General features: G+C 42.2%; 1 protein-coding gene across 1 annotated transcript in view; it reads left to right on the top strand.

Annotated features, from left to right (window-relative positions):
• Nucleotides 1-25,483, top strand: part of ncanb (neurocan b) — a 64,140-nt gene extending 38,657 nt beyond the window's left edge. The window contains exons 10-15 of the mRNA XM_068743503.1: nt 11,159-11,272; nt 19,161-19,319; nt 20,678-20,760; nt 20,881-21,025; nt 23,933-24,115; nt 25,347-25,483. Coding sequence (XP_068599604.1) covers nt 11,159-11,272; nt 19,161-19,319; nt 20,678-20,760; nt 20,881-21,025; nt 23,933-24,115; nt 25,347-25,483 — 821 coding nt within the window. The remainder of the gene's footprint in view (nt 1-11,158; nt 11,273-19,160; nt 19,320-20,677; nt 20,761-20,880; nt 21,026-23,932; nt 24,116-25,346) is intronic.
• The last annotated feature ends 231 nt before the right edge of the window (nt 25,484-25,714 follow it).

Here is a 25,714-nt window from a genome sequence, read left to right as displayed (position 1 = left end):
AAGGACTAGTGCAATTATTCATACAGAAATGTCTCTGTACTCATGTGATCACTAAAATATGCTCACCGGCATATTTGAGTTGCCTAATATACTCATACTCATTTTTTGTAGCATTGGTTTTTGCTTTGCCTCACACATATCTGACCTCATAGATACACCCGCCCACGTCTGTTTGGGACGGTCTTATGTAAAATGAATGCATGCTTAGTCTGCATGAAGAGCTAATGCATAACGAATGTTTCAAGCGACTGAGAGAAATACTCCTGCACTAACTAATTCATCACCTGAGACCTATGTCTCTCACATAAGCTCATATGACTGACTTTGAAAGATTCATGAAGTTAAGGCTATTAATATCCACCTTCCTCGTGTGTGTTTGGATTTGAGCAATGAGGTGAAAGAGGAGTAGGGTTAGGGTGAGGAGAGGATGTGGCTGTTGATAATGTGTGCGGAACGTTAAAAATTACGATTGAGATATCTTTTCAGCAGATAATATGTGGAGATTTTAAGTGAATTGAGGCACAGCGCAAACTCGGCGTGCTTGAAGGCTTAACGTATTTTTTTTATATAACTCTCATTTATATCTGACAGAGTAACAAAATTTGTACGACCAAGATGGAAGGAAGCTGCACATTGATGTATCCCCAGTCAGTTGGCAGATAGAGAGGGTCGTTGAAGCCATGCTGCTCCCCTCAGGACATCCCATTCATTGCTTTGTTAATGATGGAGGGGATTTTATGTGCTTGGCTCCAAATCTTCAGAGTATTAGAGGCTGGTTCAGTTAGTTGTCACGTTTTACTGCCATTTCTTGACCAAAGGTTGAAGGACTGCAAAATGATCAGTCAAGTAGTGGATGAGTGATTTTATTGCTTACATAAAAAAAACACACACACACACACACACAAACAAACAAAAATCAAAATTAAAGAACAATAAATTCAAATACAAATCTGGATGTACCAGATCTGAATGTTTGGCTGTTGTAAATTTGGTTCCAGGGATATGAGTTTGATTTTGGTTGAGGTTTGATTAAAGGAGACTGTCCCTGTCAAAGGGATGGACTCCACTAATAGTTATAAAAATAACTGGATCAAAGTATTTTCTCTCATTTGTTCCAGTGCCTTACTGCTGAAACGGATGGTCTGTTTCCAGCTATGAGGCATTTGAATATGTGACAAACACAATGTGGGTTTAATAAATAGTTGCATAATTTGGGGAACATTAGAATGTCCCTAAAACATCTGCCTGTCAGGATCTTTTTAATTAACTGGTTATGTCTAATTTGATTAATCCATTCAGTCATTAAAATTTAAAATCCCCACATTGTTTTTCCCACTGAGATAATTCTTAGCTTGATTAAGTTTGAGCCTGCAGTCTCTTGTTGTCAATCTCTACAAGACGATTAAAAATAATCCCTTGTAATCTGTGTTTTCATTTTAACTTTAAAGACATGAATGATATTGATCTTTTCCTCTATTTCATAGGGAAAATGGAACTAAGCCCTGGTCCCAAAACGCCATTCAGCTAGCAGCACTCTGAAGGATTAAGATATTCTTAAAGTGGAAATTATGCCCAAGGACATTACTCAAATGCTTCACATTACTGACACAACATACCGAAGAGGAAACGTGTTACAGATTTTATTCTTATAAACCTCCAGTAAAAACCTCAGGTCAGCACTAAAAATGAAGCATATTCCCTATACAACTGATCAAGCATAATACAAGTGAATATGTGCTGAAAAACAGAGGCTCAAATGATTCTGTATAATGGGAATTGATTTTTTTTCTTCTTCATAGAGACAGTACTTAAAAGGGGAATTGCTACATGGAAAATATTATTACATGATGCAAACACCATTTTTTGGTGCAACATTCTGCTGAAGCGGCATGACAGTGATATAACAACCTATGACTCCACACAGTGACTCAGATAATCCATGTGGGAGGCTGGATGGGACAGTAAATCTGTCCTTTGTGTGACTGGTGACGAGCTTTTTGTCACACTTTGCTTGCAGCTGAGCAGCTTTTAAAGCGTCATAATTGGCTGTCTCGGCCTGTATTGAAGTGCCTCATTAATTCAGCCACACTGAATTCCTCAATCTGCAATGCGATTGGTCGCAGCACCAGAAATGCCTCATTGGATTACTCAGACACACATTAAGCAACAGTCATGAGCACACGATAATTATGCAGCAAACATGGAATCCCACTGATAGAAATGCAACTAAAAGCACCTGCAGGAGTGCACCAGTGTTCTCATCAACTCAGCGTGGACACGCCTTCCTCTCCAATGAGAAACAAAGGACATGCCGGCTGTGCAGAGTGAAATGATAATGAGTTGCAGGACTCTGCATCCAGGTATCAACACACCTGCAGATTAATGAGCTGCTGGCCTCGCTGCCAGGATTCACCTCCCTCGCTTATCTTGTTTTCTCTCCCACACACACACTAGAACAAATTTGTCTCCCTGAGTTGCCTCGTCTTTACTGCCTTAATTATTTTTTGTAATAAATTCGTCAGCATGAGCATCTTGTACAGTCAATGAATATGCATGTGTGCCTGAAGCGTGTGGTTTAGCTCAGGAGGTATGTGTGGGGGGGGGGGGGGGGGTGCTGGGTTGATAGAGGCAATACTTCTGTCCACACAGCGTGACAGCCGTGGAGGAAGTGAAGCATACAAAGAATGGCCACGCAGAAAGCGGGACAAATTGATTCCCCGTGAAGACGTGGAAGTGTGTTTTACACAAGTCCCAGAAACACTCATGCAACAACAGACACACTAACACCTGCACACCAACAACATCAACAAGCATAAATATGGACCACATTATGCTGCACGTATCAGAGCAAATATAAAAAGTAATGGAAAGAAACAATGGCGTATGGTTCAGCTCAAAAGGTCTGAACAAGCTGAAAATTCTATTTCAAAAAGGTTGGGATGTTCTGTAAAACCGTAAAAAAAAACAGGACTGGATAATTTACTCATCCTTTATGGCATCAATCAGTTGAGAACAGTAAAAGAATCACTAACTGGATTCTTGATGCAATTATACCCATCATCTTAAAGACGTCAAATGGACTACACCAGAATATTTAACATGGCTGGCAATGTTCCTCTTCACTCTATGATTGTATGGATCAGCACAGATGTATGAACACACACACACACACACACACACACACACACATTCCCCCATTCACGATATGACCCAAACCAACTTTTTTTCATTTTCCCTGGCAGCAGACGTGAGATACAGAAATAAAAATTGCAGGAGATGAGACAGAAGAGAGAAGAGGAGCAGACTGAGGCAAGATGACTGAGAGGAAAAAATATTTGACCAGGCCCAAATAGAACTGACTGTCAACACCAATTTGCTGAAGAATAGTAAATAATTCCCCTTTAAGAACTATCCACGGCCGTTTATTTGACTCATGAGCCATTAATGTTTCAGACGTAGATTGAAAGATTCAGCATCAGAGCTCTCGTCTGTCACCGCCTCGGATTAATTGATTCTGACAGCGCTAAGGAAAAAATAGATAATTTCATTCTACTATTTCCTCTTTAAGTATGTCAGAAATAGCGACAGGAGGCAGAGAATAGCCTGTCATTCAACCCTCTGGGGAGCTGCTCTACTTTAAGAGCAGAGATATCACGCTTTTTCTTTTTAAGTGTGTACGCTCACACAAGTGTGGATCAACCGAGAAGGCAACGTGGAAGGAAAGAGACAAGTGGGATGAAGGAAAGATGGATGGAAAAGTACAAAGATGGGAAGAGGGAAGTGAAGGAGAAGTCATATTTTGAAAGAGGGTGGACATGAGTCAACGAAAAAATCGAAGCCAACAGATTGAAAACAATTAATAAAGGGTTGAAGGCAAAAAAAGAGTGATAGCAGGATATCAATTTGAAAAGTGAGACGTGTAGCCTGTTAAAGCCGAGGTGAGGTTTAATGATGCCACCTCTGCCAACGACGAGAACACCTGGAAACCCTCCTGACTCTGAAATGAAATTCGGCTGGTAAGACTTACAGGGCAAGGGAGGATAAACTTCCCATTTAGAGATCTCCAGAGGGGGATGAGGGATAAAATGGAAGGTGAAGCGACGGGGAAGTGACTTGTGGAAAAAAAATAGTGTGGAAGGCAGCGAGGGAAGGAAATTACTGCAAGGGAAGAGGAATGAGAAAATGTTGAAGAGAGGGGTGGAAAGCGGGGGGGTCTGGGGGGGGGGGGGACCCATCTACAAATGTGCATGATTCTCTGCTCTCTGTCTGTCCTGTTATTTTAAAGCTATTTCCAGTCCCGTCTCGCCTTCTGAGTGGCACTGTGTGTACGTTACTGGTGGCACGGTGGCGGCTTGCTTTCACTTCGACTGTTTCTGGCTTCCTTCTCCTGGCCTATAGCCCCCCCCCCCCCCCTCCCTTCCCACCCAATATATAAACAGACACTCCTGAAGGTGCCGGCGAATGCGCACACATTCACGCAAACACACGCATAGCGGAGTCGGGCTGTCAGAACTGAGGGCCAGCAGAGCGATGTGAGATGTTGTGACACCTTTACCTCATTACATTTTCCCAGGCTGTTATGAATGTTGCAGCGGTGCTGCCAACCAAAGCAAAGGCCTGTCTGAAACTGATGCTGTGGGGCACAGGCGTAACACGAATTAAGATGAATGGAAGCTGGGGAGGGTTTTTTTTTACATATAATAATGGCGTCCCACTGCATTTCACAGAAATGTCTATATATTCTTCAGGCTCACTTTGCATGCTTCGCTTGTTTGTCACCACGCAGACAACAAGTCATCGGAGCTCCAGGAGGTAATTGCATCCGGGGATGGTGATGAGGTAACAGTTCCCTGTTCATCCTGATATCTTGACAAAGTAAGAGGATGAAGCGTTTTTCTGTACTTTCACCAAAAAGCCCAGGATGAAGGACTTTTCTCCAGACTCTAGCTCCTCTGATAGGTTGCAGTCTCTGGGGAGGAGCACGGCGCCTTGGGCTGTACCAAAGCTGCTGTTGAGTCTGTCTGTTCCCCCCCCCCAGCTGATCCCCATCCCTTTGTAATCCACCCGCACCCAGGCCCAGAGTATTCCTGCTGGCAAAGGCACACAGAGACACACATATAGTTCACACAAACCGTTCAGATACGTGCAGTATGTTATTAGTATTACAGTTCTCTGAAACACTTCAAAGTGTAATCATGATGTAATTGAGGATAATTGTTTTTTCTCATGCTTGACAGCAGCAGCTGCCAAAAAAAAAGCGACTTCCCTGGAGTAGCTGCTGTGGAGTTGTTAATTATATCACAAAATCCTGACCAGCAGATGAATTGTTCCATTCTTAAAAGTTGATATTTTGATCCCAGAGGTTCCATTCAGAGGCTGTTCTGGATGATGGGATACAATGAAAAGATCCAGAACAGATACTCACTAGATCTTGAGGTGAGATGCTGTGTCAGCATAAGACTGTATATGTATTATAATAAAACAACATAATACACAAAGAACACAAGAAAACAGAGGCCAGGATCTCTGTGGATAGACATTTCACAGCTGTTCTATTGGGCCATGATTGATTATTGAGAGAAATTACTTTTACTTTTCTTATTTTTTTTTTTACTTCATTACTTCATTTGAACAAATCATTGGCATCCAAATTTTCCTCGTGTTCCTCTGTTGTCACCGAATACGACATGGTGAGTCTCTCTGGCCATAAATAGTGAGAGTGAGAAATGGAAGGCTACACTACTTGTTTTCCTTTGACAAGTGCCTACAAATATTCACACATATTAAAACTTGCATAAATCCAGTTGCAGATATCCATTCTGCAAATACACACAATGTGCTGTGCCAACGCACGAACAGGAGGGCAAACATTCAGGGTCTGTGCTCCCCTCCTGCAGGTCCCCCACCACCACCACCACCGTTACAGACACATGCATCCACACAAATCCATCATAATTAACTTTATGCGCATACTCATTATTACAGCTGTACACACACCGGCATTAAAATTATTGACACAACACAACATGGTCCATTGAGAGGGCTTGTTGTTTGGACAAGCCATGGTTCGATTGAGAGGGATCCGCCTTTGTAGAAGGGCATGGAAATGTCAGAGCCCTTCAGCCTACTAAAGGAAGTCAATCATCCGGGGTCTCGCACAATTAAATGTGACAAACACAAAGCGCCTTTCAGCAAAAACCTTTATATGACAAACATTTGCATTTCAAAAAGATCCATTTATCCAGACTGTCATGTCAATTTATTTTTGACATAATGTCGGCTTTGGTTCAGAGGCAATTAGCAGAATATAAAAAGGGTGACCATATCTGTCACTGCTGCGGGTTGATAAAGGGCCAGACTGGCGTGGATGTGTGTCACAGACAAAGTGATTGGTGAGTACATTAAATATTGTCCCTTCATGCCCTTCGTACAACCTTTCAGCTGTGGAGTCTCTGGGTTTCATTTACCGGTTCAAAGGTTCTCTGTGTAATTGATCAGACTTCTGTTTGATCTATACGGCTAGCATTTATTCTGCAGCAGCTTTGCTGGCTGGCTTTCACATGCTCGGGATTTCGAGATAAGTTATGCACAATGTGTAAGGGCACATTGCTTTGCTCGCCTTTACATGTGTACATCAACCCCGCTCTGCAGACCCATGCCACGTTATAAATGTTTGCAGAATAACGCCCTTCTTTTCTTCATTTGTTTCGGCACAAAATGCAGAAGTTTTCATTCTTGCTCTCCTTCTCCGTCGTCTGATTTCTTTTTACAATTTGCTCACATAATTATGCCCAAGACAATTGCCAATATCCTCTCAAATGTGAAATACCTCTTCTTCTTTTTTTTATAAAGTAAAAAGTCAGACGTAACACTGAATTTCACTCCTCCCACCACTCTTGTAAACTGGTTTGACAGGCAAATGGCCACAATCATGGCCCTTTTGATAGATGTTTGTTGTGGCTTTGGCATTGAGAAAGGGCTGCTGACATCTTAGCTGCCTCTTCACTCCACCCCACCTACATGCTGAATACCTCAGTAATCACTTGAAATCGCATTCAGAATGAACTTGAGGAAGGAGAGGAAATTGTAGTTATTTTTGTGTCAACACTAACAAATGCAGACCATGAAAAATATATCAAGTTCTCCTTGCTTTGACATTCTCCTTTTATTCGATGCTGTGGGTGAATTTTAATGTGTTTGCAAGAAGAGAGGAGGACATCTGCAAAACAACTCCCTCCAAGATGACCGAAAAAAAAATCACATGCAGTGTGGACATTTCAGACTAGATTCTCTCTCTGCTTCTAAATACATAAAAATAGGTGTGGTCCTGATCCACTTAATGCCAACCTGCAGTCACTGGCAGTGTATTGTAAATTGCCTACCACTGAAAAATTAAACGATAATTTTAAGTACCGGTACTGCCAAAATTGACCCCATTAACTGTCAGAGTGGATCTGGATTTCTGAACCTTTCGGTGGAATTATTTGTCATTTTCTCTTATTTCTAAGGGAGCCATGCATGGAGCTTAATATATATCATTTAACAGATTTTTATCAATGGCTGTGATCAAAAAGGTGTGGGTCCTCATGAATATCCACCAACCTTTGTGGTGGATATCTGCTGGAAAATCCAGTGACCCTGTGATGTGGTTTCACTCACATGACTGTGATTTTGCAAAAAGCTGCGATCTATTAATTTGTTGCCCACGGAGGCTTATTTCAGTTAATTCATATTATATGATAAATTTTTGTTTCAATGCCAGTTTCCACTGGAAAAACAGAGGATGACATCAGAAAGTCATAAGCAACTAAGCCATACACTTTATGGCACAGTCACTAGTCCAGTAAAATATATACCATCCGTTACTGCATGTCAGTTCTTGGCTGAAATATTGATTCCGCTCTCCAAACCTTTATTACCTTCTGAGTGGACCCTCTCCTTCTGCCGGACTACTCCCACTCTAAACCCACAAGGATTCACAGCCGAGAAATTGCTGATTGCAGTTAACAGAGAAAGAGCTGTTGTTCTTCATTTGGCCTGAGTATTCACACACACACTTGGTTAAGAATTGAAAATATAAATCTTACTTGTTGTAAAGCTGGGGGAAAAAATACCCTCCAGAGGTGGCAAAGTCATAGAGACTAGCGAGGGGATGGTGGATGGTGTTTTTAGGGAGGCCAGACAGGAGATGGAGCAGATCTTCCGGACGAGGCTCTGGTTGAGTAAACAGGTAATAGGAATTTAGTCTGATCTTTTGCACTGACAAATAATCCCAAAAGGGAAATGGAGAAAGACTGACTCAGATCCTTCCCCCAAACAATTTCTGTTTGCTTTCTGTCTCTTTCTTGCTCTGTCTCTATTTCTTCCTCTGCCCCTTTTTCCATTATTCATATCCTGTTTGGACACATGCCTCCAGTAAGCCTCCAGATATCCTGTCAAAGGAGCACCAGCCTCAGTTTTGCTGGCTGCTCTCTCTCCCCAGCCACCCCCATATTTCTCCAACTCTATTCCCCCCCTCCTCTGTCCTCAAAGTCATCCGCTGACCTCAAAATGCACAAAAAGGAGATGGGGAGATAAACAAGAAGAGCTGGTTACATATTTATGCAGCAATTAAACATTCACATTCAAACTATTTAATTTTTCAATCGCTGGTGAACCATGTTTCATATAAAAAAATTCAAATCAGTATCTCCTCCGCATTTTGTCAACAGTATAAACTTTTAAATGCATTTTCTGCTTCTCCTGACAGACTCACATGAATAGTCCTGGCTCAAAGAAAAGCTGCTGGTGTCACTGGTGCGTTTGCTGCTCCCACCAATTACCACGGTCTCTGGCACCTGTTTATCCCCAATCCATTTCTCTTCCGGCAGATAAGTGGAGCAGGGCTCTCCTCGACTCCCAGGAGACCCCTCAGTAGTGCCCAGGTCTGATTTGTTGTACTGGGCAATGAGCCAAAGAGTGTGACCCACACTCACATACAAATAGTCATGCAAAGGCACACATGCCACCTGCTTTGTCTGATTGAGCCAAATGGACAGAGGGGACATTGAGTGGAAAAGCCTATGTCCACTCAAAGTCCCCTCATTTATTGCAATTTTCTTGCTCTCGTCTCTCTGTTGTTTGTATTATTTCCAGTGCAGACCTAAATCTAGGTCCACATCTTGGATGAGCTCCATCGTATTTGTTCTGCCTGCTGTCCCTTGACCGTAAGCTTAGCTAACTGTAGCCTTTTGTTTGGCAGAGTTTTTGGTTCGTCGTTTCCTCGAACTCTTTATCCGAAGCTCAACAAACTTGTAATGACCAATTTTGCCATATATCACGAATAAATAGTGGAAAAACGGCATTTTAATGACAATTATGAGCAAAAAGAGGTGTATAGTGGCATTTTGGTCTTTGACTCTGTCAAGAGTTTTCATCTCACCACAAGAAGATTTTAATGTGATCAAACAATGGATTTATGCTGTTGCAGCAGCAGCATTGAAGGTCCCCCTGTCTCTCATCTCCGCCTGCTCTGACAGATCTGTTGTGGTGACGCTCGTCTCGCTCTGTTGTTGCTCCAGAGCTTCATATGTGTGTTGTCACGATGAATATTATTGCTAGTTTAATTGATAACTCCAGTTTAGCATCTTTATAGTTGTTCTCACAGTAACATCCAGGAACTGTAACTGTCAGTTCAGTTTTTTTAGTTCTGCCAGTAGGCACATAAAAAGGCTGGACGATGCATTGGGAGAGAGAACACCATTTTTTTCCCCCTCTTGGCAGTAATCGATCAGGAGGTATTTCTACGGATTCCCAGGAGGAGGTGATTAAATCTAAAGGAGTGGTAGTGATATAAGATTTAGAGGGAATATTTGCCACTCTGATTAATGTATGTGGTGAGAATAATATACTGATACCAATAATAAAGGACTTCATGAATGTCTTTTATTGATGTTTGTAGAGGGAAACAAATCCATATGTAATAGAAGCTTCCTGAATAAAGCCTAATAATGGGATCGAGAATAAATCTGAGCCGCTTATTAAAGTGGATGCCAACTAACAGATATGTCTGTGTCTCCTGCACATTAACAGAACATTAAATGTGTTCAGTTTGATAAATTAAGGTTTGGATAGTTCAGTGTCGCCCTCTGCGAGCAAGTTTTGAGGTTAAACAAGGAATTCAGGGGGGTTGCCCTTACTGCTCTTTATGGTTTATCCGATCTGCAGAATTGTTCATAATTTATTTATTTTAAATAGTCTAAATATTGATCTTTTAAATGTTTTGGGATTAGCCTTTAGCAGACGTAAGTGATCAATCCATCTCCAGCTGTTGATTGATTACTAAAAAACAAAGATGTAATGGAGGAATGGTTGTGAGGGCCATGTAATCCAACAACATTCTATCACCCTCACCGTTATCATTCCTTTTCTTTCACATTTCTATTGTGTGTGGTTGTTTCAAGGGGCCCGTTGTTCTAGGGTGAAAATTCGATTTCATTGTGTGTGTCAGCAGATGAAGATTAATAAAAGCATTTCATTTTCATTTCATTTATGTTTTTGAGCATCTCTATATCCCCTCCTCTTTCTTCACTCACTGGAGTTTATCCTGCCTCCCCCGTATCATTTAGCTCCCCCCTTTTTGCTCCCATGACCTCTTGCAAAGCCCTCAGGGACTCCCTCAGTTGTAGGATACCAGATGCAATTTTAATGATTTTGCCCCCAGGCCCAGATAAGGCAGAGAAAATACAGTTATATTTAACAAAGAAAAGCTCTCACCCCTGCAACATCTCAGTTTGCATGTCTTAGTCTCTGATGTGCATAAACATTCAGGCTATAAACAACATAAATGTATATATTGTCAATTTTTTATTATCTCTCTTGCCGTAGCGGCTCAGGTTTGACAACTGAACTGTGTCGCATCACGCAAATATATTTCAATTAGCATCAAGCGCTTCGATGCATCCCAAACTACTCAGTGATGAAGTTCAATCAATTCACTTTAATTATAACTGTCTTTCTTTAAAGTGCCCCTAATCTCTCCATAAATTTGAATCTCTCTAGGGTTTGCTCTGTAACATATAAGCAGGTATATAAAAAAAAGAACTATTTAAAAAGTGTGAATGTGTGTGTTTCTGCATCCATATGACTTACCCTCTCATTGTTTTTCCTCTCCCTCCAGATATTGATGAATGCCAGTCGAATCCATGCCAGAATGGGGGAACCTGTATTGATGAGGTCAACTCATTTGTCTGTCTTTGTCTACCCAGCTATGGAGGAGCTACATGCGAGAAAGGTAACAATGTCGAGTATAAACTCGCTCAAGAAAGGCACATTTCGTTAAGATAGAGGCGATTGATGGAAGAAATTATTGAGAGTATTATGAGGAGATGGTGCCATCAGAATGAATATAAGAAAGCCAAACAAGGGTGTGTGTGTGTGCGTGTGTGTGTGTGTGTGTGTGTGAGGGGGTGAGAGGGTTACAAGGAGGTAGCAAGGGAGAATAATATGATGTACTGGAGCAGCTTGTGGAAACACAGACTGAGAGAAAACAAGGTTCAGAAATATGGAGTTAATGAGGATGTGCAAATGGAGACGGTGTAAGAGAGGATGAAGATATGAGTGGAGACAAAGAGATGGAGGAAGAGGAGGATGGAGAGGGAAGCCATTCGGAATAATGTATCAGGTTTATACAGAACACCTGCATCCAGCCGGTTTTGTGACTCATTATGGGAATTCCCTTGTGAGAAGGCAGCCATGGAGGCTGTTCACAAACTGCACGTTATATGAAAGCATGGCTGACGTGTCAGGGCAGACTACAATGAGGAAAACCAGCAGCTGCTACACATTACAGTTAATACAACAAAATCTTTTTTTTGTTGTTGTTGATGGGGAAATGCCCACGGGTCTCATTTGTAAATCTGCAGACAATTTGCACAACAACCTAATACCACAAAAACTCTGTGCAACATTGTTTAAAATGTCAATGAGAACAGAAAGCAAATGATTTCCACTTTTCTTTTTAACCTGAATGCAATTAAGTACAAAATTAAGATGTTAACTTGTAATAAAATAAGCTAAAACCTAATCAGTGCAGAAGAAGTTGCCATAGACTGTAAATAAATAAAATAAAAAAAGTGTGCTCCAGTGCAAAACCCGGTTTGCTTGTCAGTGACGGATTTCATCAGCAGTGTTAATTCATCTTGCAGCGGATTAAATGCAGTTGCCATTTGTCCCACACTTCAGGTTTGAATCTTGGCAGGTTATTAAAGAGGACTAGAAATTATCACCTATCGGTATTCCATTTTTTTTTACCCTCTCTCCCAGGTAAACACATGCACATATTCGCACGCTTAAGTATCTCCAGAGCGTTCATCTCATTTGACATGTACTGGAGCCGCACGCGTGATTCCTCTCCTGCTGCGTTGCTGTCTGAATGGCTGATTGGGAGCAGCAGGTCTGATTTTGTCAACCTGAAGTCTCTGCTCTGCTCTGCTCGACAAGACGCACGGGATTCAACTGTGAAAAGTACCATCCACTACAGGAGTCACTCACCATTTCAGTTTGATATGCAGAGGGGGGGGGGGGGGGGGGGGGGGCTGAGCAACAATGTAAACGTTGGAAATTAACCCTCTCATTCCACTGAGACTTTGCTCCATTTAAGTACAAATCCAATTGGTCTTTGTCTCTTTAATGTCCAGTGTGTGTGTGTGTGTACGTTGAGAGCAAAGCACTCCTGCTACTGTCTGAATCCGTTTGACTGCTGGCTCCCTCTGGCCTGTTACCATAGTGATCCCATCTGGGACTCAGTTGTAGTAAGCTGATGAGGCTGAAGGTCCTCCAGTGAAAGTACTGAGAGGGTGGATGGAAAATTCATGTTTATTTAACAGCTGGCTAAACTTTTGCCACATTTATTACATTAGAATTGTGAACTCTATTTAGGATACTAACTGCAGCGCTCTGGTTTTCACCCACGGAAAACAACCGAATGATGCTCGTGGGCTTTTCTCAGCAGCTTAAGATCAGTCATCAATGTATATTTGTTGTAAAGAAAATGCAGATGTGATTGAGGCGACAACACCACCACTCACTTTCTTCTCGTCCCAACATTTTTAGTTCATCTCATCTAATTTTTGGCTCACTGCCTAATCAGGAGAGACAGACACCCAATCTCCCTGAGCCTCACTGAAGTGATTAGAGACGGAGGAAGCATTAGCTCACTTCTTCTCGTCTGCTTCTTTCCCCCCCAGTCAGTATTTTTATCCGCCGTGCATTCTTTCTATAGAGGAAAACAACATAACGTGTAACTGCAGATTTGTTATTTTGCTTTTCCACCACTGTAGACATCTCTGTTTCATGTTGCCTTCCGTCTTTCCTCTCCCTGCCTTCCTGCTGTCACTCCTCCTCGCACATCTTGCATCTTCTCGTGGCTCTCATCTCTGGACCACCGCAGGAGGTTTTGTCACACTCTGTGAGCATCTCTCTGCAAGTGTGACTGGCTGTTTTGCAGCCACTTTAACATTTCTGAGAGCTGATACAGTCTTTCAGCTAGCACAGCTACTGATGCCGACATGTCCCTCGCTGGCATTATAGATCCCCTCTGTGATAACCCTCGACATCGCAACAGCATGCTGAAAACTTCACTTTGAAGTGAGGATCTGCTAATTTGTCCTTATTTTACAAAAAAAAGAAAATGCTCACCTCTCAAAGTCGAAAACTCAAATAAAAGTGTTCAAATATATCTTAATCTTAATATAGTAATAATATCTTCTCAAAAATACTAGCACACAAACATGCAGATTGCTCTGATGCATTTGTAGCATTATTAACCTGAGCGCGTTACAGGGAACCTCAAGCGAAGTAGAGCATAACTTCTTCTCCAAAGAGGACTCTGGGTGAATCTGGGGCACATATATGGAGACTTTTGAGCATGTTAATGCCAACAGCAACGCCATTGCTGCAGATTGAAAGCAGCCAGCAGATGATATAGTTTGACTTTACACACTGAGACTAACGAGAACGGAGAGCAGGCTGAGATGCCGACGAGCCGCGGCGCTTCAGAAAGCACCAGATGCAGTCCCTCTTCTGCGTCACACTTTATGCCATTATCTCTCTCAACCTGACATCTCTTCTCATCTTCTCATTCTTTTAGTTAAGGCAAATCAATTGTATTTTAGAGTCATTAAAGGTGAATGAGTGATTAAATGACCTCATAAAAACTTTATTGCCGTTTTGAGTGTCCTTTGGTTTTAACAGGTCTGTTAAAATAGCCAATTAAAAGAACTGGCATCTCGTTTTCAATAAAATCTTAACAGTTTTCAAATCTCGAATCAGCGCTATAGTTTATTAGACTAAACCATTGCAGTCTGTTGAGAAGCCAGTATCCCAGACCTCCGTAGGCGACTCTTCCTCTCTGTTTGAGGTGACTCGAAAACCTCCAGCTGAACTTTCAAAAGTTGAGCTGCAAGTTTCGGCAGCAGATTTTTGCAGCGAGGAAGCCTGAGCAGAATAAAAAAACACGATTTGATTTGATTTTTTTTTTTATTTGAATGCTTTATTTCGAACATGCAAATTAAAAGACAAATAGAAAACAAACAAACCGAAAACAATGATAATAGTCAAACCAACAATAACAAAGTCAAAACAACAATAATAATACAAACAAAACATGTCCGAAAAGGAGTAGGATGAAGCATTAGCTTTTTTTGAACCTACCCCCTCTCCACTACTCAACAAGCCACTACATACATTGAATACATTTCCAAGTAAATAAAAAATTGCAATTATAAACACACATATATTTTACATAATTATTATGATTTATTTATTTTTGCTAGAAAATAATTAGAAAATTAACCCGATATTCATCATCTTCAATGAAAGTACTACAATGAAAGTAACGCTGAAATAGAAGTCGAACGGGTAAATATTGATCCATTCCCATCACGTTGTAATGTTGTTCTGATGTGTTAATTTTAGTGTGGTGCATTGTGACTCTAAACATTTACTAGTGGGTGCAATGATAAATCAGCAGCACATTCTCACCAGGCTGTCATAATGTGCAGATAAATATTCTGTCCTAACATGAATCCTTAAAATGAAATTCTTTATATGGCACCTTTGCTTGAATTACGCTGACAGCTCCCTGCTAAATGCTAATCCAGGTTCAGTCCAGCTTTTCACTATCATAGATGTCGAGCTGAGGAAGACGTCCGAGTTAGCGTAACAGTCTTCTCCCCGCCGCTCGGCTTCTGCAGACGAAACTGGCAACTCATCAGAAAGTTTGACTCAAAATTAATTTTGGGGGGTCTTTGGAGGCAATTAATGCGAATGAAGATTCATGCGTTCAAGTAATATGTCTAAAGGGACACGTGCCGAGACAGAGAGGGAGAGAGGAACCCACATGTTCTTTATTTGCCTCACCCATGGTTGTCGCCTGGCGAGAGATGCAGAGCGAACGCACATAAAACATCCCCGATGGTTTGCCGAATCCTGGCAGAGGCTATTCAAATGGAATAACGGCAAGGCATGCCTCACGCTCCATATGCTATTGTGTTCAACGCTTGCCAATTCCCTCTCTTAACATGAAGGCTGGAGAAATGAGTGGGAATAAAGGAGAATGGATGGGAGCATCAGAGCAGGTGCTATGATGAAAAGAGCTAAAAGAGATGCAGATCGAGCGGAGAGTGTGTTTCTCTCGATCAAAGCTTCTGATGGAGAAATGTCAAATTGTTCTTTCAGCTCCTTCTAATTTTCTCATGAAAACGATTCCCCAAGTCGGTTAGTTCCTGCTCCTCGGGTTCTATTTCCCATTGACTCAAAGAACCAGTGTAGAAAGACGGAGAAACAGAACAATCAACATTACATCCAGCAGATTGTGTTTAGAGGGATTCTGGAAAACCAACTGATTTACACGCAACTTTTCAGAGAGGTGGGTCATGGGTCAGAAAATCACTTATTATTAAACGTTGGTGTGGATCTCCATAGAGGGGGCTGATCTGAATACCTCTATAAAACTCATTGTCTTTGTGACTTTTGTGGGCATTTTTTATTTTTATTTTCAATAATCCACAAATTATTTTTTTGTGCACAGCAAGATGCCACGCCACATCCTGCCTTTATTTTCATCTTGGTGACTGATTGCTTGACCTCCTGTCCTTGGCTCTGCTCACAGACAGTCCCGGCCTCCCACACCTCCCACCCTCCTGCTGGACGACCACCGACATGCGTCCTCTGGAAGCACAGAGAAAACTAATATCGCTTCTGTGCGTTTTACATTAGTCGCTCCCCAGCAGTCCATTACCTGCCCGCTCATTCACAAAACAATGGCAAAGACGCAGAAAATTGATATACCTGAACAGGTGCTGTGTGTGTTGTTTTCACTTTACACTCATCATACATTGTCTATTTGAGGGGGGGGGGGGGGGTCCCAACGAGTTGGATTTTATTTTACTTCCTACAGCAGCATCAATTGGCAAAGACATGGGCTCCTTATACAGAATGGACCTTTAGACCGGCGTCATTTTCGTGATTGCTTTACTGTAACGTCCATCATGCTTCATTGTGACAATCACACTATTGGAATATTCCATTTATCAACACTGCATTCATATTAATAATTTCAGAGCCATTCTCAAAGTATCTGCCCAATCTCACATTTTGTCACTGTCCATCAGTATTCTCCCTCATCTCCTGTCTCTCACTTTCCTTCCTTCACTTTCTTGCTCTCTCTCTCGACTGCCGTCGTCTGCGCTCTTGCAAATGGCACATTGAGCTGTCAGTCTTCAAACAGCCATGCAGGGAGGAGGCAAAATGGCAGCACACAGACAGACATGCATGCAAACACACACCATTTCATCATTCAGGGGATCTGAAAAAGCCAAGCAGCAGAAATATCACTTAGTGATGTGTATAAACGGCCCAATCAGTCAGTGTATGGCCTTTTATTTCCTAACTGCCGCTCACTAAAGTCTAAGGGAATATTAATCGCTCAAACATACCCCCCTACCACTCTCTGCCTGACAGGGAGAAAATGGGAAAAAGGAGACAACTTGAATAATGTCTAAATATTTGAAGAGGCTGATGTGATGTCGGGCTTTGAGTCTCACTGAGAGCGAGTGGGAGAGGAAATCAGCAGAGACTATGTTGAATATCTGAGGGGGAGAAAAACATGCCTGTTTATTTTTTATCTCTGCTTTTCTTTCGCTCTCTCCATCTCTGTGAATCTTTACTTATTCTCTTCTTTTCTTCCTTTTTCCCCTCTCCCACTCTACAACTAGCCATGTTTGATGCACTTAGTTTTCACTTCACTTAGTCTTCAGTGTTTTGTTTTTTTATCCCTCCTTGGACAATAAATTGCTTTAAATATTTATTAAAATCCCCAGGTTGAAATTTGTGTCTGCCGTTTTAAAGGCGTTAAAGTCAAATGTGGCCAGCAGCACTAGTCCTACACACACAGAGTCTGAGAATACTACCAGCCTGGACCCCTCAGCAGTTTGTGTGTAATTCAATTAAAGTGTGTGTCCGTGTGTCTTTCGATGTCCCTGCGACACCTATCCTGATTCTCCTGTCCCTGTTTCCTTAGATAGCAACTCTTTGTCCACTCCCTTGAGCCAAACTGGACCCACTCCAAACACTAATGCAATCTACGAGCTACCATGTGTGCAAACAATTTGAGCCGGTAGCAGTACCAGAATAGGTTATTATAATACGCAGAGGAGAATAAACCAGCAGCAGTGGCTCATTTTGGTCTCATAAGACCAGTAATATCAGCAGTTATAACATGCTGTCTTACACTAATCTGCTGCTACCTGTTCCAATAACACACTGCTGCAATTGTATGGAGAAGGGGTGTAAAATGCCGATTCTGATGCAAGTAGTCTCCTGCAAAACGTTTTAAATAGCGAGCATTATTCAAACTATTCCAGCATCGGTTTAAAGTATCTCAAAGTTCTAATGTTCAGAAGCTCAGCGAATTCTCTTTAGTTAGAGACTGACAGGATTGATCTAATGCCCCCCCCCCCATTCTGCAGCCAACTTAACATGTTTGCATGCATGTGATTGCATGAGATCACTTTTACTCACCGTACGCAACTCCTGAGCTTACTAATGCACTCCGCTGTGATGACCAAGGCCATTTGAGAAATGGTGTCACGACACTTTACAGCACTGCATCTCAACCACACAGGCTTTATTAATATGAAAAGTACTCTCAAAGCAGTTTGAAGGTTTTCAGGCCCTTATTCCATATTACGGTAGAAGGACTTTCGTAACGGGCTCCTCTCTTCCTTTTCTTTCAATAGCCTTAACTGCCTGTCTCTGCATACAAAGCAAAGTCCCATACGGCCCAATTTGCACCATCCAATTTAATGGTGTCGCTTCAGATTTGTTGGGGGGGGGGATAGCTGATAGCCTTTTTCCTGATCCCTGCATGGGGAGGGGGGCGCAAGAGGGGTTAGGGTGCGAATGAGGAGAAACTGTGGGTGGCTTAAGTGGCAAATTGGGCCGAAAGCACGTCTTCCGATGGACACGGATCTATGCGCACAAATACACATCATATTTGAAATGTAAGGCTTACACAGCTAGCCCCCCCCCAGTGAAATGAGGGGTGATGTCTGACAGAGATGAAAGGATGAAGGGATGTGTGGATGGAGAGTCGGTGGGCTGTCAGGGCAGTGACGGGCCTTAATTACTAAGCCGGCGCCATGTACTGGAAGCATTATTTTAGGACTGCTGTCATTTGAATAGATTAAAACCCCATTTCATTGGACTACGCTCTCTCCCCGTTGGCTTGCCTCGGCCGTGGATTACAAATCCAAATCAAAGAGAAGATGATGCAGAGAGATGAAAGGATGTGGACAGAGAGGAGTCTAATAATGGGTGCTTAAATCGAGATGGGACCCCAAAAAAAGGGGGGGGGGCAATATGTAGATCTTATGGGCTGCAAGACAGGAAGAATTTGCTGTGTGAGGATACAAAAAAATACAAAGGAGTAATTATCATAGCCCTCCTCTTAGTCCCTCTTTGTCCTCCTACGTCTCCCCTGTGCAGTTTCCATCCGTTAGCTTTGAGCGTTTGATGGTGAAATGGGCAGCTTTCTCTTCCCAAATGGATTTTCCATTGGCTAATCACCATCTCTTTCAATTATCTCCCTGTACTCCCCCCCCCATACGCTGCCCCTTCAGACACGGAAGGCTGTGAGCACACTTGGAGGAAGTTTCACGGACATTGCTACAGGTACTTCAGCAGACGACACACCTGGGAGGACGCCGAGAAGGACTGCAGGGAGCACAGCGGCCACCTCGCCAGCATCCACAGCCCGGCCGAGCACAACTTCATCAGAGGTGACTCAATGCTTCTCCAGGCTGTTCGTTCACATCTGCTTTTGTCCCTTATTGTTACCATCATGGCAGTGGCAGCTCTGGCCTTATGTGTATCCCATAACTCGGTGATAAATGTCTAGTTCTGCTCCCAAACAGCCTTTGAAGAGGTTTATTTTACTCCCTGCTGAAAAGCATTCTGAGCATCCAAACCTGTTCAGCCTAATAAATGTGGATCCCCATTTGTTGCAATGAAATAGTGCTATAAGCGCTGACATAAGTGTCTGAAACAAAGCTACCCTATTCTTTCAAAGATGTGATTTATACCATAACAGGTAATAAAAAATAAAACTCCAATGGATGCAGAAGTCTAGCTCCATTTGAGTCCAGTGCAGGAACTGCATTTGTCAGTACGCTGAAACCTATTAAGACCAGCATTTAAACAAAAAGTCACACTTGAATTAATTTACATTATTGGTGATTTATGAGCAAAATATGTTGTATTGTGGCTTCTGCTACATTTATAAATACAGAACTTTAAGTCTGTGGAAATGCAGTGGTTTCCATTCATGAATAAATCCAGCTATATTTTAATTTTAAGCATGTTACTGAATTTTTACCTTGGTTTTACATAAGGTTTTTGGGTCAGGCAACGTTACCATTCAAAAACACAAACATTATTCTCAACATATTAAGCACTCATACACTTTCATGTCCTTATTCTTTGCCTGTTGAGCCGTGGCGTTGCTCCTTAATAATCACATGCAAGACCACCAGCAGCATGCCCGTGTAATTCTGAGTCCCCCTTTCGTCTTTGAGAGATATGAGATCAGAGCCATCCATCTAGCGCTAATCTTTGTGCCATATGCACGAGGTTAGCAAAAAGAAAGAAAGTCTATTTAATGTCCTTGACTGTGGTCATCTCTTCTACAATAAGGAGATCCGAGCCATTAGGAAGATTAATGAGTGTCGTAATGATGCTAATCAGAGACACCATGATTGAAACTGCACTACATACTATATGTGCACGGACATCTTTACAAGACCGCATATAAATGATTCCAAAAAGTTGGTAAAAATGTTCTTTCACAGCAACACAAAAAATGTATTCTGAAAAACATATTGAATGTTTACCTCTATTTTTTGAGGTAAAATTTCTGGCACTCAATGAGTTAGTCTGAAAAACTTTTACTCCTGGTGTGATAAATATATGATTATCATATTCTAGTATTATGTAAATATTGCAGTAACAGAATTATAGTTGAAAGAAACTTGAGCGTGTTTTTGTTTTCAAATTTAATCAAATGTGAAAAATTGAGGCTACATTTTAATGACTTTGATTTTAATTATGATAAGGAGGTAATTTATTTTCTGTTCCACAGGTCTGAGCCATGACAATACTTGGATTGGTTTAAATGATCGAACAGTAGAGGATGACTTTCAGTGGACTGATAAGATGGACCTGGTGAGGCTGATAAATTCTCACTTATTATTTTTGGTGCAAATCACAGTACAGGGAGGCTGAGATGCTTGGTGGAGGTCATTTCTAGTTGTAAAATGTGCCTGTTTTCGTATGTGTGTGCAGTTATATGAGAACTGGCGGCAAAACCAGCCAGACAACTTCTTCGCTGGAGGAGAAGACTGCGTGGTCATGATTGCTCACGAGAACGGCAAATGGAATGACGTGCCCTGCAACTACAACCTGCCCTACGTCTGCAAGAAGGGAACAGGTGAGAGGGGAGGATGAGAGTTTGGGAAAAGGCAAGGGAGAAGGAACTTCACTGACCTATTAGTTCCCTAATTTGAATGGTAACGCAGCAAAATGTTCTTCAATCTGTATTTTATGTAAAGTATAGCTCTCCCGTGTTGCAGCCTATTCCTCTTAAATCAGAGACTAACGGCATGCACCTTCAGGGGATTCGGAACATTATGTCTTGCTTTACATACATTATAAATGTCTGTGTGCAGTGGAAGAGATTAGCACACCGAACCCCTTCCTTCAGTCACAGACTCCACATCCACACTCGTTACTGTCACCACCCTCCAGCTCGTCTTTTAGTAAAGTTCTCCGCGTTCTTCGTGTCGCGGCTGTTTTTCCCCTCTGCCAAATGCTGCGCTGTCGTAAGGTGAAGTGTGTCCTCAGGCAGAAAGTACTTCGTGTCCAGGAAACCTATGCCAAACATAGCAAAGTGAGCATGTGAGCAGCAGCTTTCTACACCACTACCCTCCTCTCCATGTCCCCTGTCGCAGCCACCCTTTCTTCGGGCTGGAGTTGGGCCACCACGTTTTCCCCTCTGAGAGCCTATTAGAGCTCAGTTTTACCAAATATTTGCATACAGGTCAGACTCAGCCAGTGGCAAGACGGGACACACATATTAATAGCGAGGTGGAGACTGGGTGAGCTGAATCTGGCCTTTATTTATAATTACATTTAAAAAGTCAAGCTTCTCAACTCCTACTCACAAATTAAAGAATACAAATAGAGTATGAGAAAGAAAAACAGGTAAGCACACAAGACATATTCAGAATTGTATTTCCCAATATGGCAGCTTTAGCCTGCTGTTTGAATTGAATTGGGTTTGACTGTGTTTACGATGTTATTTTCAGATGATATTTGTCAGGGAGGGGCTCGGGAAAGTTAGAATTTCTATTTCTCTTCTACTATTTCTCTGGCAGTTCTTTACTATCAGTATCTGACAGAGGGGCACTAAATTGTCCTTGTCGTGAAATTTCTCTGCTGCTGAATTCCATCCAATGTTCTACTTCCTTTAGCATCTATTTCAGGCTGTTCCCTCATATTAAATCAAATGAAATCATTAAACACTGATGTTTGTTTGATGAAACATGAAGAAACACTTTTAATCTAACAGGGACTCTTAAATGTGTGGAAATGTAATTCTTACTTTGCGTAATGTTGAATGATCCACAAAATGACGCCTTTGTTTCTGGACATGGATGTTGTTGTCTTCCTCTTTATTCATTGTCTAATATCTAGATTTTGGGGATTTGCCACTTCTTGTTATATAAACCATTTATTTTCTCTCATTTGGCGTGTGGGCTGTCAGAAAACATTCACGCTGAAGTTTGTTATTTAATAAACACAATTTCATTTGTTCACATCTACTGTTCACACACACGAGGCTCTCTCCCTGTGGCGTTTCCCTGAGAATGCACACACGCTTCCATGTTTCTCTGATTCATTCCAGCAGGGTTGTCAGTAGGTGTTCAGATGCTTTGAGGCCCGGAAGGAAATCAGCATCTAACTGTCAGCAGCTCTCCCCACGTCACTAACTCGCTTTGACGACCCCCCACCACATAAACCCAAGAAAATACCTGAGGAAGTGCACAGCTAAATCGCAGCTCTTAGCTTCACTTGTCAGCTAAATCAGCTGGTTGGATGCATTTAAGTCTTTATTCCGTTTATTATCAAAAGTAAAAGCGAGACCAGGAAAATGTCTCCTTCTTTTTGCTCTGCAGAAGATGACTGTCCTCTTCCACTGTCATCCCATTTGTTTTCACTCTTCACCCACACTTCTGTTTTCCTGGAGAAACTGAGGATGGACAATGTTAAAGCTGTATAAAATATTTTGGCTGCTTAAAGGCAGCAAGAATTGTCTTACATCACCTTATTCAGAGTAGGTTTTCACCTTATTAAGCCAATGTAAGTCATATATTAGTCGCATTTTACCTTCTCACTTCGAGCATCTCCCATAGAATGGCAGCTCAATGTGTTTTTATGCAAAGCTGCCTTTCAGACCTCCATTTGTGTTCAGTCAGAGATCACCTCTAGTGAATAGGGAGGCGGTTATTGGCTCTTCCTTCCACAACGCATTAAACTGTAACTGTGGCATTGCATTCCCTTATTAAGAATTTAAGAGGTATTAAGACAAGGACAAGAGAATTAAGAGAGATTGTAAACATTTTTGAAAGCTGATTAAGTCCTCTCATGGCTGCATTTTAAATTTAAGTGGGCCTGCGCTTGTTGCTGGCCCAACACTGTTCGCAGGCGGGGACAGGTGGAGCCTGAGTGGCAGGACGAGCAGATAGTCACCTGCTGCCTCCGCCACAGAGGTTGGCCCCCTCACACAGGAGAGCGAAAACAAATCAATGCCGTTTGGGTTCCTCCCTGAGGCGGGCCCATCCACCAGCCCCTGAGCAAAATGCTATCTAAGCTTGTATAAACATTTTCCCTGTTTCTGTGTTGGATAAAATCAACTGGTCTTAGGAAAATCATTTCAAATTTCACCTCTCTTCCAAAAATGCTTCTAACAGTTCTGATTGGCTGGTGGGGAGTTCGGCATGCTCGTGGGAGTGGTTGAAGTCGTTAAATCGCATTGAGGGTTGTAGAAGCCCAGTTATATGCATGTAGCTTTCACCTTTGGACTATATGGCTGGGTGTCACTGGGACATAACCTGACCCGGAGCACACCTTTACAGACCTGCACATCATGCAGACACTAAATGCACAGTCCGGAATCTTACAGACGTGTTACTGATTTAGTCCAGCCCGCTGATCATTTGAGTCCAGGTATAAATCTTGATCCCATGTGTTTTTCCCAAATGCAATATGAAAATAACCGAAGTCAACGATCAGATTAATGCTCTGTCTCCTTCCGTGTCTCTACTCGATTCTTCAGTGCTTTGCGGAGCTCCGCCGGCTGTGGATAATGCCTTTCTGATTGGCCGGAAGCGTTCCCACTATGACATCCACTCTGTGGCGCGCTACCAGTGTACAGATGGCTTCCTGCAGCGTCATGTGCCCACTGCAAAGTGTCGCGCCAACGGAAAATGGGATCGGCCCAAAATCATCTGTATAAAATGTGAGTTTTGCACAACAGGACTCTTTATGGAGCCAGATGGCAGACAATAAGACCTAAAGCAGTTCATTTTCACATCTACATTAACCTATTTTTAGCTTGCACACCACCATGTGTCCGCAAGATGAACCTCTTCCGCCCTTGGGAGCTCCTGTCATCATGCATACTCAGGCTCAACATTTCCATTGAAAGTAAAAAAAAACATTACTTTGGTTGCAGACTGAAATAAAATCCCCAGGGCTTACTTAAAAATGCAGAGATCGCCTTTGAAGATACTTTTTTTTTTTTTTTGGTGAGCAGTTACATTCAAAGTATGTTTATTAAAAGCATAAAATGTTCAACCAAAGCAAAATTTGACTTGTACACCCCGTAAGACACAAAAGGTTTATTAGAATTAAATGCTTTCCTTTGCAGCAGATGTCCTCTTATCTAATCCTTTATGTTTTCTTTAGACAGATTGGAATTAGAAACTGCAGTGTCACAGTAAATAATTCATGTTTGATCCTTTGTTTTATTTTAGAGCAACTTGTCTCCTCAAATGCACAAGTCTCCCGTGATGCAATTTTCATGCACCTAGCATATTATATCTTACTTTCTTTGAGCCGCAGAATAAACCTTATTTATTATATTACTTTTAAAAGACTCGCTCCACCTATGACAGAACAGATGGAATAGGTGTAATAAGTTTTTCGCATAATGTCTGGCTTCTTCAGGGGTGTTATAAATGGCTGGTCTATATAAATATTCAATGAACAGCTCCTTGTGTTTCATTCCTCGCTGTGACCGTGATGATGAAATGTAATCTATGTTGAAAGTGATAAGAATTACTTTTCCTACAACTCTTCATCTTGACGGAATTGTTTTTTATGGCCTTGAGTTAGAGTGTTGTTATCAAACAAAAAGGAGGAGCCTAATTTGGCGTTGCACCCCAGGAATAAGCGTATACTGAGGCTGTGAGCGGGCGGCCAGCTCGGTGTGCTCTTGCTAAGCTGACTGCATCAGAGATCAAATAGAAATCCATCACTGCTGTGGAAACTGTCAAAGCTTCTACAGAGGAGGAGAGGTCGTGACCTTTTCACAGATCCTTTCCCCTGAATCCTTCTGATGCTTGTCACTGACTCATCTCCGACTTGCATCAGTTTTAGTCATTATTCCACGTCTGGTTTGGTTCTTAAATAAATGATTTGGCCTTTTCTTTCATTTCGCTGTCACTGGCCTGTGTTTCCTCCGTCAGCCCGGAGAGCCCACCGTTCCCGGCGCCACCACCATAAGGGCAGGAGGGAGCGCAGGAAGCACAAGAAGCATGGCCACAGAGAAGGGGGACACCACGGAGGAGTTCAAGGCCAAGGTCACAACCACGTCCACTTCTGAACGCAAAAACCTGCTTTTCTTTTCTCTTCGGCTGCCGACTGCAGTCTATTCTTCTTCTGTTGTCCCTTCTTCTCTCTCCACTGCTACACGACTTACAGCTGAAAACTCTCTGCCCTAGCCCCGCCTTCTGCACCGCCCTGCAACACCTTTACCTGCATCCCTACCTGTCCGGGTCAGTGAGTGCCGTAGTCGACTCTGAGGCCTGCCCAAAGCACCACCAGGCCTCAATGG

Source organism: Brachionichthys hirsutus, chromosome 9 (genome assembly GCF_040956055.1).
Source record: "Brachionichthys hirsutus isolate HB-005 chromosome 9, CSIRO-AGI_Bhir_v1, whole genome shotgun sequence".
Taxonomy (NCBI): domain Eukaryota; kingdom Metazoa; phylum Chordata; class Actinopteri; order Lophiiformes; family Brachionichthyidae; genus Brachionichthys; species Brachionichthys hirsutus.
This window is presented reverse-complemented; position numbering and strand designations above follow the sequence as displayed.